The sequence below is a fragment of the Gadus morhua genome, chromosome 3 (genome assembly GCF_902167405.1).
Source record: "Gadus morhua chromosome 3, gadMor3.0, whole genome shotgun sequence".
NCBI classification, from domain to species: Eukaryota; Metazoa; Chordata; class Actinopteri; order Gadiformes; family Gadidae; genus Gadus; species Gadus morhua.
This window is the reverse complement of record NC_044050.1, coordinates 28954647-28971143: the sequence shown is the minus strand read 5'-3', so window position 1 is coordinate 28971143 and position 16497 is coordinate 28954647. Positions and strand designations below refer to the sequence as shown.

At 47.0% G+C, this 16497-nt stretch overlaps 1 protein-coding gene across 2 annotated transcripts in view; it reads left to right on the top strand.

Annotated features, from left to right (window-relative positions):
- The first annotated feature begins 737 nt into the window (after positions 1-737).
- The window catches only part of grk4 (G protein-coupled receptor kinase 4), a 47258-nt gene continuing 31498 nt past the window's right edge, over positions 738-16497 (top strand). Inside the window, exons 1-2 of one of the 2 annotated variants that reach the window (XM_030350592.1) lie at positions 738-1106; positions 13487-13582. In XM_030350592.1, coding sequence (XP_030206452.1) covers positions 1055-1106; positions 13487-13582 — 148 coding nt within the window. In that variant the 5' untranslated portion in view covers positions 738-1054. The remainder of the gene's footprint in view (positions 1107-13486; positions 13583-16497) is intronic. The other variant, XM_030350591.1, reaches the window with a different exon arrangement.

Here is a 16497-nt window from a genome sequence, read left to right as displayed (position 1 = left end):
GTGGACTGCGAGGGATGCTGTTGTATGTGTAGCTAATCTATATGGGCCAATGAGTGATTTATGGCTTGTGATGATAGGCAACAGAGCGGTGGGCATTGTGACAATGCTTTAATTGAACAGTTAGTTTTAAAAAAGCTTATACATTCAATCATTTTAAATTGGTTCTAAGATGATTTTATGTTCTTAAACAAATTCACAGATGTTTCAGTTTTTGCCATACAGGCTACCATGGTTTTAAAATATATGAAGGTTGCATCAAAATTGGAACAAGAAATGTCCTGATAAAAACAGTCGTTAGTATCTATTATCAATTTTTCCCAGGCTGTACAATCTGGCTGAACATACCAGGGTACCTTCAAAACACACACATTATCACATTGTCACATTTTAGCCGCTGCTAACGACACACACACACACACACACGCACGCACGAACACACACACACACACACACACACACACACACACACACACACACACACACACACACACACACACACACACACACACACACACACACACACACACAAAATAAACGCTACAAATGCAAGCTAATAATTGTAATCATAATGCATAATCCTTTTTTGGACCAAACCTAGTTAATTGTTTGTGTGTGTGTGTGTGTGTGTGTGTGTGTGTGTGTGTGTGTGTGTGTGTGTGTGTGTGTGTGTGTGTGTGCGCGCGCGCGTTCGTGCGCGTGCGTGTGGTTGTAAATGGTTCCCTCCCACTCTCGCCTCTCTCTGCAGATGAGAGGCGAGGAGGAGGGAGGGAGCCAAAGCAGGAAGGAAGGAAGGAAGGAAGGAGGGCAGAAGGAAAGGAAAGGGAGCCAGGCTGTGAATGCTAACAAGCCGTCGTGGTCGCGTAGCTCTAGAGGTGGAGAAATCCACAAGAAATCCAGCTATGGAGAACAACGACGACCACTATTAACACCTACTATGCGCCAGTGCAGTGATCGCCCACTGCGCACCGAACCACCGGCCGTCTGAACGCTGCAGAAACCCTCTTTTTACGCGGAGTGAAATGCGTCGCGGCTGCAGGGGACTGAGCTTCTGACAATGGAGATTGAAAATATCGTGGCCAACACGGTTCTCCTCAAGGCCAGAGAAGGTAAGTGTCCTGATCCACTGGACGAAAGAGGTTTTTCTCTCTCTCTCGCTCTCTCTCTCTTTGTACCGCGGGGAGGATCCGGAGATGATCCGGAGGTGATCCGGGCCAAGGCTGTGCTGCGCCCGGCCGGACTGCGCCTCTGTGCTTTCCCCTCCGGTCCTCCACGGTTCCCCTACGCAGTGTTTTTCCTCCTCCCGGAAAACACCGAGCCGATGTCCGTACTGGAAGCCAGCTGTTTGTTGCCCAGTTCCCCCTATAAAGGGTGGCTTCAGGGCTGGATTGACAGGCCTGGTCCGGGTGAACTGGTCCAAGATCCGAGTTATGTCATCAAGACGAGCAATTATTCTCCTCAGGAGGGAAGCTTTGGGTGGCTTTCTAGAATACAGGCTTATGATGGCACTCCAGGCAGTGTCCATTATCCAGGATGAGATCAGAACAGGCCGACACGGTGATCCAGGCCTCCTCCTCCTCCGGTATGGGGGAGAGCTGCTTTACCTGTCGTCTCTCCTCTGCATTGTTAACCATAATGAAGTGCGTAATTCCTGCCGTGCAGAGCGCCATAGGACACCCGTTTGACGCAGAAATATTAATTCCACTGCATTGACATCTGGAGAGCGGAGGAGAACCTCGTCCCTGACGACTGGTCTCACCGTTTAGGGTTTGATGATGAGCGGTTGAATCTGGGGAGCGGGTGATGGGCCTTTCAGCCCCGCCGGACCCTGCGTCCCCCACCTGGGTACCGGTTCCACTGGACCCGGGGGTTCTGTACAAACGAAGGTCTGTGTCTTTAAACACCGATGAATTTCACTGTGATAATGATGCATGAATCGGGGGAAAGGCCATGCAGAGACCCTTTAGTGGGGGTGAGGGGGGTGAATCCATCCTCATCTGACGGAACCAGGAGATGTCGACTCGGCTGTGATTAAAGGTGAACCATGCCGCTTTTATTCTCTCCAAACGGAGTGTGACTATGAGGCGTTGGGCCCCCTGAACCATGAGGCTGTAGGTCTCAACGGTACTGGTTCCAGTGGTGTTGGCGATGGTTAACTTTACTGGACAACAATGCATGTAGAATGGGCTGCATAAGCTGACGATAATGTGTTCACAACATTCACGTTGCAAGAGGAGGGGGTGTCGGCTCACAGCCCGGGCCTTCCTGTCTCAGAGGCTGTGGTTAAGACCTAAACCCAAGGAGTGAGCTACATGTTATATACTTGACTTGTAAGGCAAGGTATTTGCTAGAATAGATGGTGGGGTTGATGGTGCATTGATGAATAATGTGCTTTAAGTAGGCCTGTTACTTTAGCTACGAAGGTAAGCAAAAGAGTTTATTTATTTCAAATGCTGAACAAATATCTTTATTGTATTTTTAAATGACAATCGGTTGTTCAGTAAAGTCACTTCCAGAGCTGCGGTGAACTACTGTTGCTTTTAGGATTTCCTATTCAAATGCAATGCAAACGCTGCATGACAGTTGTGTGTGATGTTATCTCATCGCCCTGAGACACTTTGGTTCTGCACCAGAGGGGTCACCCAAGAGCTGAAACCCCTCCGACACTACAGAGAAGACCTGTAGACCTCACCTCCCCCACAGGCTCGGCGCAACCGCAGGTCGACGTGCAGCAGAGCTCTACCTGTTGACTGTGGTCGCGACAGCTCTATATAACCACACTCGGTCTGTCTCCGCATGCTGTTACAGCAAGCAAACCACTGGTTCTCTGTTGAACTGAACGTGTCATTTCCTAGTTTCAGCCCTCATAGGACAGCAGAGTTGTTGTAATGCTTCACATGGTTGTTCAAACTAGAGTACCTTTCATGGGAGGGATTGTGGCTGTTCTGCTCTGCGTTTAGCCTGTTGAAGCAAATATCTCTGCGCTTGATTTTTCTAGGATGAAAGATGATCTATTTTTTCTGGGTGTTTTTTATTGGAATGCAATATAAAGTAATGATAGTAATAATGCATAATATTGATTTCAGTGGTAAGTCACTACGTAGGCTCCCCAAAAGTAACCCCAAAACCAATAACTACCCAGAATTATGTTTAATAAAATCTTATCTAATAGGAAGGTCTACAATCTATATATAAAAATAATACTTTGTCAAACAAAGATAACCTCAATAACTCGAAAATGGATGGAAGGAAATTAATTGAAAGGGAATCCCTAGAATAACAACAGGGCGTCAAAGAAACTCTGTGAATGCCTTATGAATAAAGCCTACCTAAAATTAAAACCATGTTGACACAACAATATGTTATCCTGGTTGTGCAACAGCCCGATATGAAAACTGTTTTAACTACTTAACTTAACTAAACTTTACTTAACTACTAGAGCGGTACCCTCGTGCTGTATCCCCCACATTCTCCTGCTGTTAGAGGGTCAATGTTTCCTACCATGCCGAGGTGTACTGGTATAATAAAATGGGTGTTATTGGGATAATCTAGATCAGAACCTAGCATTCAAGTCAAGCATTGAATTACAATAACGTTCGTGGCATTTAGCCGACGCTTTTATCCAAAGCGACTTACAATAACTACATTTGTCAGAAGAAAGAGAAACAACATTATATCTCTGTGGGTACAATAAGGATGTTCATAGAACTGAGTGCCAAGCACTAACCATCACTAGGTCAACCCATTCCCCGTACACAGCAGAGATGGCTAGGATAAGATGCTACACAATGCTAAGTACTATTTTTAAGTGCAAGGACTTATTGGCTTTAATATACGGTCAACCTTTGTTGGTGTCAGCCCTAAACCAATACAGGGTGGATGTGGTTGGCTACCACCACCTCCCACCTACAGCTCTACCCAGAGCCTGCTCCACCTCCTCCCTCCTCCACCCTAACCCTGCTCCTTCACGGAGCTCGTGTCCTCTCCTAACACCTCCTCCCTCCCTCCTCCTCCCTACCCTCCTCCTCCTCCTCCTCCCCCCCTGCCGTGGCGGTCAGAGTGACGTGGGCTGGCGGAGGTTTATGAGTCCTGCGGTCGGCGCAGGGCTCACTGTCGTTGTCGTCACTCCGGGTGTTTCCCTCCGTCGGCGCTCCTGAACCGCGACCGCGGCGGATCCCCCTGATGTGGTCGGCGTTACACGGCCGTAACGGCCGCCGCCGGCCACGCCGCTGCGTCACAGAGCCCCGCGTAACGCCTCACGTAAACACTGACAGGAACGGCGATTAGCGGGTAACTGCTAGTTTCCTTGCTGAGTTGGCAGTTCAGCTTTTATTTAATTGTTGTTTAATTTGAGCGTCGTTTGTTCGAGAAGGCGGTTACTTTTGTGTCAAATAAGTTTCACCCATTTTGAATACCCTTCAACTGTGATTTTTTTTATTTGACTTGTTTCATGTTTCTATATTTCGTTTCAGACGAATGTCATCTTTAGAAAATGGAAAAGAATAGAAAATAAACTCATGTTTTTGTAAGGGTATTATGTTCGCACTTATTGTATGTTGTACGTCTTGTAGCGTCTTATCCTAACTATCTCTGTTGTATACGGGAGTGGGTTAACCTAGTGATTGTTAATGCTTGGCACTTGGTTCTATGAACATCCTTACTGTACCGACAGATATATTGTTGTTTCTTTCTTCTGACAAATGTAGGCTACTTATTGTAAATCGCTGTGGATAAAAGCTTCTGCTAAACGCCCTCAATGTAATTGAGTAAATATTTAGGTGGTGTTTTTTCTCCCTGCTACAGTAGACCACGTCTCTTTGATCAGTCAACGACCTCTTCCCCGTCAGTGTAACGGTTTCACCACTGGTCCGGGATCTGTTTGACTCAGTGGGGACACTGGTCCGGGATCTGTTTGACTCAGTGGGGACACTGGTCCGGGATCTGTTTGACTCAGTGGGGACACTGATCTGTATGACTCAGTGGGGACACTGGTCCAGGATCTGTATGACTCAGTGGGGCCGACCACTGCGCTGGAAGTCTTTAAATGATGCCACGCTTGTCTTAAAGCGATGAAACACACACTATTTAAACTTAAATTGTGTCTTACCAGTTTTAGTTTTATATCCTCTCCCACCTTAGTTTCAGAGGGAATACACGCAATGTACATTATATACACCGTGTAAACACCGTGTAATACACCGTGTACACCGTGTACACAAAGTATAGACTCAGTTTATACACAGTATATGCATTATATATGTTCAATATTCCCCCTCTTTGCTTCCTTACCTCCATAGCTTATTGAGAGCAGAGTTATGTCAGATTAGTCTTGTTAACACGTTAGGGTTAAAATGTCCACGTCCATGTCCTATAGTAGTGAAATTACCCATTAAAGATCAATATCCTCGATGGAATAGTGTGAAATGTTGTCTAGTCTTTAGACCGAGACTGAACAGGAGAAACGGGTCCTATTTCAAGGAGCCGTTTAGTTTCACAACCTTTCCTTGCCTTTATAATTAGTATAGTCGTAAGAACACATTTATAAAGCTTTTGAAGTCATACTTTGCTGCATGGCGATACGTCTCACCAGAACGCAGTTTATTGTATTTATTTTAGTTAGATACTAAATTATAAAGATAGATTATTCAGATTACAAAAGATTACTGCTACAAGTCGATTTACTCAATGGTAAAATTTAGAGAACTCCTCATCCATGTAGGTTAATATTTGCGATAATTGACGACAGCAGAACCACTTCATATAGATGATCCGAACTCTGGAACCACACCAGTACCTTCCAGGCAGGCAGGGAGGATCTTCTTCAGTACACGCAGTTTCACCAGCGTTACTTTTAACCATGAATCAAAAATAATTCACTCAGTGGGGACACTGGTCCAGGATCTGTATGACTCAGTGGGGCCGACCACTGCGCTGGAAGTCTTTAAATGATGCCACGCTTGTCTTAAAGCGATGAAACACACACTATTTAAACTTAAATTGTGTCTTACCAGTTTTAGTTTTATATCCTCTCCCACCTTAGTTTCAGAGGGAATACACGCAATGTACATTATATACACCGTGTAAGTACACAAAGTATAGACTCAGTTTATACACAGTATATGCATTATATATGTTCAATATTCCCCCTCTTTGCTTCCTTACCTCCATAGCTTATTGAGAGCAGAGTTATGTCAGATTAGTCTTGTTAACACGTTAGGGTTAAAATGTCCACGTCCATGTCCTATAGTAGTGAAATTACCCATTAAAGATCAATATCCTCGATGGAATAGTGTGAAATGTTGTCTAGTCTTTAGACCGAGACTGAACAGGAGAAACGGGTCCTATTTCAAGGAGCCGTTTAGTTTCACAACCTTTCCTTGCCTTTATAATTAGTATAGTCGTAAGAACACATTTATAAAGCTTTTGAAGTCATACTTTGCTGCATGGCGATACGTCTCACCAGAACGCAGTTTATTGTATTTATTTTGTAGATAACAATATATCTCTGTCGGTGCAGTAAGGATGTTCATAGAACCGAGTGCCAAGCACTAACCATCACCAGGTTAACCCATTCCCCGTATAAAACACAGATAGATGCTACAAGATTCTACACGATGCTATCGTGTAGCATGGACTATTAAGCTATTTACGCTCCGAGGCTGATCGGGTACGCCTGAGGCCAGCTGAGGATCCGGTCCGTCTCAGGATCCGGTCCGTCTCAGGATCCGGTCCGGCTCAGGATCCGGTCCGTCTCAGGATCCGGTCCATCTCAGGCGCGACTCAGCTCAGCTCAACGCTCTTAAAACTGTAATCGAAACGCAGATCGACACGGAGTCGTTTGACGGGAAAGCATGGAGTGGTTTGACTGGCCAACAAGGCCTGGTTATACTGGCCAGCATAGTGGTTCGACTGGCCAGCAGGGAGTCGTTTGATTGGGCGGCACTGTGGTTTGAATGGTCAACAGGTCGTGGTTCGCCTGGCAAACACACGGTGGTGTGACTGGCCAGCACAGAGTGGTTTGAATGGCCAGTAGGGCCTGGTTTGACTGGGCCAACAAGGTGGTTTGACTGGCCTGCAGGGCCAGGTTTGACTGGGAAGAACGGATTGGTTTGACTGGGCAACTCTATGGCTTGATTGGTCGACAGATTCTGGTTTGACTGGGAAGAACGGATTGGTTTGACTGGTCAGCACTGCTAATGGAGATGGCTGAAGTGAGCGCCTTGTAGCCAAACATACGGCCTCCTATTTACTCCATAAGTTGTTTTCATGTCTGTCGGGTCGGTCTACTGTCTCATCTATCTCTACTTCTGTTGGTAAACACGTGTTGGACGGAAATACCTTGATTTCCAAGATTGTCCCTTTATTGCATTACTGACGGTTAGAGACCGTCCGTCCTTCTGTCCACTCCACCGGCCTCCAGTCACCCTTCCTTCACTGGTCAGCTGATCGACGAAACAAATACACAGAGAGGACAGGAGGTGAGGGCGCAACTACTTTACATGTTAGCTTAGCATTGAGCACGGAGGGACTGACACTAGCTTAGGAAGCGGTGTGTAGCTGAACCATCGCCGTACTGTCTATGGTTAAAGGAAACGGTTTAGGTAAATGTGCCATTTACCGTAAACAGAATGTTTTGTAAAAAAACTGCTTAATTTGTTAATTCTGGTTCATATTCTCGAGTCCCTAACTTGATCACTTGCCTGATATATACTGTCTATCTTTATCGAGATATGGATATATATAGATACAGATAGCTATAGATAGATATAGTTAGATACTAAGTTATAAAGATAGATAGATTATTCAGATTACAAAAGATTACTGCTACAAGTCGATTTACTCAATGATAAAATTTAGAGAACTCCTCATCCATGTAGGTTAATATTTGCGATAATTGACGACAGCAGAACCACTTCATATAGATGATCCGAACTCTGGAACCACACCAGTACCTTCCAGGCAGGCAGGGAGGATCTTCTTCAGTACACGCAGTTTCACCAGCGTTACTTTTAACCATGAATCAAAAATAATTCACTGGGTCGTTGTCGGGATTCATATGACGTATACTCAGTTCACACGACCACATATTACGAGCTGACTCAGCTTTACTTTGAGAATGACCACATGGAAGGACCATCTTGAAATGTTGCCATTATTTTTATTTAATAGAGTACAGAGAAACGACTCACTCCCGGCTTTAAGCAGAGTGGCGATCAAACGAGGATGGATGTTTACATTGGGGCCCTGGTCTTCCGAGATGATTCCATCCCTCCCGTGACTCCCCCCATCCTCACACGGTCTAATGTGTCTTCTTTATGACCTAGTGTCCTTTGTTTATCTGCCTTCCTAGTGTTTCTCTTTCTCTCTCGACGGACGTGTGTGTGTGTGTGTGTGTGTGTGTGTGTGTGTGTGTGTGTGTGTGTGTGTGTGTGTGTGTGTGTGTGTGTGTGTGTGTGTGTGTGTGTGTGTGTGTGTGTGTGTGTGTGTGTGTGTGTGTGTGTGTCAAAAGTGAAGATACATCCACAATATGTACGCGCCCTTACTGTACTGACGGGGATATATTGTTTCTCTTGCTTCTGACGACAATAATTAACGCCCACATCTTTTGTGTGTCTGAGGTTGTGTGTGTGCGAAGGGGTCGGGGTGGGGGGGGGGGGGACATGGGGACATGAGAATGAAACGGGGATGGAAGTGTGTGCAGTCTTGCTTGATATTTACACATTCTCCCTCCCTCTCTCTCTCGCCCGGCGCGGCTGATGTGTGTGTGTGTGTATGTGTGTGTAGCAGTGTGTGGATCTACAGTTGAAATACCTTGTGCAAACACCGGGCCCGTTCTCTGAATAGGCAGCCGGCGTACGAGGGCCTAATGCGTTCCCTTATCAGGGACTACTCCGGCTCTGCAACGCCGGCCTGCGACTGCAGTCGTCGGCCCGTGTGTCGAGCTCTGGCTCCTTTGTGCCCGAGCTGCAGCGGGGCCTGAACTGTGGCTGACCTCGGGTTTCCTACTATTAGACCGAGTGCGTCACTCAAGACGGTGAACTGTTATGAATTTGAAAAAGGAGATGAAGAGAATGCACAACTAGGCCGGGAGTATGAGAGTAAAGTGGTGTTAAGAGGCGAATCCATTTTGACTCACTGTGTCCGTGCTGTGGTGTTTGTTGGAATTTAAACATGATGTATACGTTTATTACATCATGTACATTCATTGTTAATATCCTGGCCTTAGAAGTCTTGTATTAATTACGGTCTTGGTTACAGGGCTGTGGTATTACTGATTGTCATTACATTGTCTTCTTAAAAAAAGGGCTGAAATTGCAGACTGTTTCCTCCTAGCGGTTTAAGCTGTGGTGAAGCCGCTACAGTGATCCCGGCGTGGGGAACTGTGCATTAAAAATAGTTCTTAGCATTGTGTTGCATCTTATCCTAGCTATCTTTGTTGTATTCGGGGAATGGGTTCACATAGTGATTGTTAGTGCTTGGCACTTGGTTCTATGAACATCCTTACTGTACCGACAGAGATATATCGTTCAAGCCTTCAATGTAAATTTAAATATAGACGATACTGAGTGTATAGTCCACCATATGCAGGTCCAGACCCCCCTCCCTGCTCCTCTTCCTCAGGCTGAAGGGGGGGAGGTAGAGGGGGGGGGGGGGGGGGTAGAGTAGCATATTGGGTAACGTTGGCTTGTTCTTGGCCATAACACACTCTGAGCCTGTGAAAACAACATAACCGTTTTTCTTAGTTTCTTGACTTAATAATCTAAGTTACGATCCAAGCAAACTTATTGGTGCCCAATTTTTGAAGGGAGAATATTCTGAAAGTTTGAAAATGACAAACCAGTTCCTTTCTATGTTTACAACACGTTGTAATTATTTAGAGAATCTTGGAAAGATGTTTCCTTTGAGCAAATCTTTTCAGGGTTTTTGACATAGTTTCAGTGTTGGTTTAGGAACAGCTGTTGAAAAAGGCGTCTCTTTCTTTCTTTCTTTCTTTCTTTCTTTCTTTCTTTCTTTCTTTCTTTCTTTCTTTCAGGGGCAACCAAAGTTAAACAAACAGCTTCTCACTGCCGTCTGCATTAAGGCCCGCTGCACATGGCTCTGACGTCAGACTGACATTAAACAGGGTGGGGTTGTACACACACACAGTGATACTCTTTATCTTTTCCTCGATCCCAAGTATTTTCTATGCCTCCCTTTGGCCTTTTAACGTCAAAGTATACAATGAACGTGTGGCTATTGGACGTGTTGCTGTAACACACTCGGTTCCTCTGACGTGAGCAGGGAGGCGTGTTGACGAGGACCGACGGACACCTTGTGAGTTGACCCACGGCCTGTCAGTGCACAGAGAAGTCCTCCAACACTACAGTTGGACATTTTGGTTGATATTATCCAAAGCGACTTGGGACCATTCACCCACCGACGGCGGGGGTCGGCCACGCAGGGCGACAGCCAGCTCTTCGGGAGCAGTCAGGGTGAGGTGCCTTGCTCAGGGACACCTCGACACTCGAACTCGCCTGCTCGCCTCTAACTGCTAACCTTCCAGTTCCGAGACGACCTGTGCTACTGACGCCCCCGACAGTAGCACAGGTCTACAGTTTGGCCAGGGCCCCATTGTGTGTGTGTGTGTGTGTGTGTGTGTGTGTGTGTGTGTGTATGTGTGTGTGATCACATGACATCGGCCGCAACTTCCAAACGGGTTAATCCGCCCGCCGTCACGTTCCCTGATGGCGCTGAGCTCTGAACAGCAGAGCCTCCGACCGCACAATGAGGTCCTCACAGGCTGCGCGCGGCTCCCAGGGTTGGCTGAGGTGACCGGGCTGATTATTGGTGGGCCTGGGGCCCGGGGCCCCACTGGGGCGGCGGGATGGGGCCCTGACACCACGGGCACCCGCGGCCGTTTGGATCAATCGCTCTTTTCTTTCTTTCTTTCCGCCATAATGAACGTAGAGAGAATGCGACCGAAATACATTCAGCAAAGTTGTTTTTGTCTGTGTGTGTGTGTGGCGGTTTCATTGTTTCTCATGTGAATGTTGAAGTGTGTGTGTGTGTGTGTGTGTCAGGGATGGAAATTAACACCCGCCATTTGCGGGTGGATTTGTATGGTGGCGGGTGAATCGTGTCACTTCACCCAAAAAGTTAATTTCCATCCCTGGTGTGTGTATATCTTTGTTTGAGTTTTTCCGTATTGATACGTCAGTGCACTCACATGCCTTTACTAGGCCACCTGGTGTGTGTGTGTGTGTGTGTGTGTGTGTTGAGCTCCAGGACAGAGGCTACCCCCCCCCCCCACTCCCCTCTTGTTGTTTAAGCCAGGCAGCAGGACATCAAAACTGGCAAAGGCCCAAAGGATACCGTTTAGGTGAAGTGTGGTTGCCTGTGTGTGCGGTTGCCTGTGTGTGCGGTTGCCTGTGTGTGCGGTTGCGTGTGTGTGCGGTTGCGTGTGTGTGTGCGGTTGCCTGTGATGCCAACCTTTCTGGTCCCGTGGTCACATGGGCAGGCCTCTGTTAAGATGAACGAGTGATCTCTGGCTCAGCCGAGGCAAACTCTTAACTCTCAAACGCACTCTGCTACTGGGAGGGTCTCGTTCGGTGGTGAATGCTCCTAGATGGAGACGGGGAACTCCTGAAGCTTAATGGTGAAGCGCAGCGAGGCAGAAGGTCAGGTTCTGTTGGATCTGTTGTTTGTGTGGGACATAGACATCGCCAGGGTTCGGCAGAATCATCCACACTGGGGCCAGCCAAGAACAGAAAATGATTGCAACCGTCTTTGATTAAAAGCTTCCACTAAATATAACGTGTGTAATGCATAATAAACGCATACGGTTGTATGTTGTACGTCCTGGCACTTGATACACGCGCTTATTGTACACGCCTGGCAGTTACGGTGGCGACACACTGGGTCGAAAATCGGCGTCGGTGAGATGAGTCTCTTTGGTGTGTACGGTAAAATCGACCACGTCGGCGTTCTTTTCCGCCGATTCAACGTGTGTAAGCGGCCAATAGAGTCATTCAGTCTTTTACCATTCTGATTGGTGGAGGGCTGGCAGCTTGACTAGCGAATCATTGAAGTGAGGATGGTAGATAAACGGCGTGCTTTGTGTTTTGGTCTAGAGAGAGGACCTGGTATTTCCGTTTTTCGTTTCTTTTGGACCACAATACAGTGTAGCGCCACCTGTTGTTTTGGAGACATTACATCTCGCGCAAGCGCAGAACGTACGGCGCCGGCTGTCATCGCGTAGGTGTGTACTTCCCTTTTCGATTGATCGAGTCGGCCAGATTAATAGAGTGGCGAATTCACGCCCCTTCCGGTAGAGCTCATGGGACCTATGAGATCGAAAAATATGAATGGGTGTCAATGGAGATAAAATAATTATTTTCTGGTCCCAGTCTTTATATGCCCTGGATTACACATATGTTGTTTGTGGATTTAAATGATAATTTTTCATGCAAAGAAAACTAAAAATTTTCGTGACGAAGTTTGATAATTTTAGGTTTTATGTGAGGCCGCTTTGTGAACTACAGCTCTTCGCTGCTCTCGACGCATATGATATACGTCACCACACCCGCACTTGGAACTCGGCACAGAGATGGCACATAGAGATGGCACATAACTAAAACACTCCACATGCCCCGACTTATAGTGGTTTTCACCTCTTTCTATGCTTTTATCCTCGCCTTGAAAAAAAGTGGTGAAGTGGAGCAGAGAGATCGCCATCTCTGTGCCGAGTTCCAAGTGCGGGTGTGGTGACGTATATCATATGCGTCGAGAGCAGCAAAGAGCTGTAGTTCACAAAGCGGCCTCACATAAAACCTAAAATTATCAAACTTCTTCACGACATTTTATAGTTATCTTTGTATGAAAAATTATCATTTAAATCCACAAACAACCTATGTGTAATCCAGGGCATATAAAGACTGGGACCAGAAAATAATTATTTTCTCTCTATTGACACCCATTCATATTTTTCGATCTCATAGGTCTCATGAGCTCTACCGGAAGGGGCGTGACTTCGCCACTCTATAGCCCGGTGTGTCGCCGCCTTTAATGTACACACTTATTATTACTTATTATTGTCTGTCTACGTCCTGGCGCTTAATTTACACACTTATTGTATGATGTACGTGACTACACACTTATTTTAAGTGCCAGTGACTACATCCTGGCACTTAGTGCTTAGCATTAGTACTTAGCATTGTTTAAGATAAGAACTTTATTTCATCCCATGCATGGGAAATTAACTTGTTACAACATTTAGCATCTTATCCTAGCTATCTCTGTTGTATACGGGGAGTGGGTTAACCTAGTGATTGTTAGTGCTTGGCATTTGGTTTTATGAACATCCTTACTGCACCAACAGCGATATATTGTTGTTTCCCTTTCTTCTGACTAATGTACTTATTGTGCGTCGCTTCCGGTAAAAGCCTCAGCTAAATGCCCTCAATGTCAATATGAAGAACATGTCTGACGTTTCCCCCGTCTCTGATCTCAGGTGGAGGAGGCAAGCGTAACGGGCGAAGCAAGAAATGGAAGGAGATGTTGAAGCTGCCTCACATCAGTCTGTGTGAAGAACTCCGTCGCTCCATCGGTAAGTGTGTGTGTGTGTGTGTGTGTGTGTGTGCCACGTTGCTTTGTTGTCAGGGCGCGTCCCACTGTGGGAGGAAGTTCAGATTGGACGCTCTTCCTGTTTCTACCCTTCCACACCCACAGTTACAAGAAGGGGGCAGGAAGTGAGTGTGTGAGACAGGCTAGCTCTGTCTATGGGTGTTCGGTCTGGTGCAGACCCCCCGGTTGGTCTGTGTGTGGGGGGTGGGGGGGGCACGGCCCTGCATATTGCTGTCACTCCACCGACTGAGAGGAAGGGAGATCGCAATACAACCTTGTTTCTTAATGCACCCCTTAATAACCCTTAATAACCCAATAAGAGGGCAATTTCGGATTTCTGTTGTCCTCAACTTCCTCTATCTGCGTTCAGTTTGGTTAACTAACCAGACTGGGCCTAAAAAATTTTTTTGTTTGGTTCCGGTTTCCGACCGACCCTGTCAATTTATGTGCGACCCAAATTATTTTATGAGCTTTATAAAAAAATATATAATTTTTTTTTTTTTTTGATGCAAACTATAATTACGTTTTGGTACAGCACCTCTTCATTCTGTACAAGGATGAGCGAATTTTCTCGTTTTTAAATGAAAACAACCTACCTATCATTCGCTGCCGCTGGAAAAAATAAAATAAAAAAATAAAATAAATTCCCTACCTACCCATGACCTCAACTGACAACCAACAGGAACCAAACTTTTTTTTTTTTTAGGCCCTAGTCAAACTTGGTTAGAACTTATCCTAGCTATCTCTGTTGTATTCGGGGAATGGGTTAACCTAGTGATTGTTAGTGCTTGGCACTTGGTTCTATGAACATCCTTACTGTACCGGCAGAGATATAATGTTTCTTCTTTTTCTTAGCAATTTACTTCTTGTAAGTCGCTTTGGTTAAAGGCGTCTAAATGCCCTAAATGTAAATTAAATAACCCTTGATAACACAATTAGAGGTCAATCTCCGATTTCTGTTGACCACCACTTCCTTAATTTCCGTTCAGTTGTATTCGGTTGATAAGCAAACACATTCTCATCTTCAGAGCAAGTGAAAACGTGACGCTGAGAACAACACGATTCATATTGGGTGACTGTACCGTTTGTATTCTTAGTATTTATTATTAGTGTTGGGTTAGTAATAAGAAATTCCAAGAAAAGGAAATGATTGTGCTGCTGCAAGCGGAGGTCTCTGAAAACAAGATGAGAGACGGTCTCCCCAGCCCCTCGGAGACTTGTATCGTCGGAGTCTCCGCACGCTACCGTGCGTCAGAGCTCTTCAGATACCAGAGTGCTGGCCTCCCTCAGACACACTATCTCGCCACTCCCCCCCAGCCCTCCACCTATCTCTCCTGCTATCTCTTTTCTGCTGACTCTCCCCCTCGCTCTCACTCTGTCTCTCTCGCTCTCTCTCTCTCTCGCTCTCTGTCCCTCTGTCTCGCTCTCTCTCTGTCTCGCTCGCTCTCTCTCTCTGTCTCGCTCGCTCTCTCTCTCTGTCTCTCTCTGTCTCTCTCTGTCTCTCTCTGTCTCTCTCTGTCTCGCTCTCTCTCTGTCTCTCTCTCTGTCTCTCTCTGTCTCCCCCTCTGTGTCTCCCCTCTCTCTGTGTCTCCCCCCTCCTCTTCTGCGTGCGGTGAGAGAGAGAGAGAGTGTGATGGAGTTGGGGAGGAGAAGCAAAACATGGATTAAAAACGCAATAAGACTTATACGCTTGGAGAGACCGGGGTGGGAGGGAGGGTGAGGAGGGTGAGGAGGGTGAGGCTGAGTAGTTTTGAGTCAGTCATACGTCACTGCTTCCTTCCTATTTTCTCCACGTAGCATGAGGAGGCTGCGGTGGGGGAGAGCATGCGCCAGACGCAGCAGGGGGTCTAGGGTGCGTGCTCCTCTGTTCACATCCAGGGCGTTTATCAGACGCTTTCATCCAAAGCGACTCGACGGTTCACACACGCGTTCCCACACCGACGGCGGAGTCAGCCCCGCAGGGCGACAGCCGGCTGGTCAGGAGCAGTCAGGGTGAGGCGTCTCGCTCAGGGACACCTCGGCACTCAGCTAGGAGGAGCCGGGGATCGAACCAGCAACCTTCAGGTTACCAGCCGACCCGCTCTACCTCCTGAGCTAAGCCGAGAGGAGAGGAGAGGAGGGTGCAGAACAGGCCTCGGCCGGCTGCTTGTGTAGAGGACCGTTACGGGGCCGAAGGGGATAACAATCCGGTGCTTATGTAAACATGGACGCTGCCGTCGGCCGCCTGGTGTTTATTGTTGCGAGGCTGTTGATTGAGCTCTGTTTGTCTCGTGGCTCTCTCTGGTCGTTCTGTTTATCGGCCTTTTAAAGTTTCCGTGGTTTGTTTTTACCAGAGCACTAACAGAGTGACATGGGGTCCCCATGGAGTGGAGTCACAGCTGAGATCAGGTTAAACGTGCCGACGTCAGGACCGCAGAGCCGCTCACTCCCCTCCCACCTTATGCACTCGGTGTATCCTGGCACTCATTCTCTGTTGTGTACGGAGAATGGGTTAACCTAGTGATGGTCAGTGCTTGGCACTTGGTTCTATGAACATCCGTACTGTACCGACAGATATGTTGTCATCTGTCTTGTACTATTTGTGTGTCGCTTTGGGTAAAAGCGTCTGATAAACGCCCTCAATGTGAATGTGAATCTCGTACCCTCGACTGCTGTGGACCCTCGGCTCGTGTTTTACCTCCTTTTGGATGGACTCGCGCGTCGCTGGGAGTGACGTAGCGGAGAGCGGTCTTTAAATAGTCTCACCAGGAGGTCCGCTGTACGGAGCTATTATTTCATAATCCCACCACATGCGTACATGCGGCCCTGCTGTCGGAGGGCCCACGCGTCACGGTTACAACATGGACGCGTTGCATCACCTGTTTCGCGCCGTGCATCGGATCACAGCCCCCCCCCCCT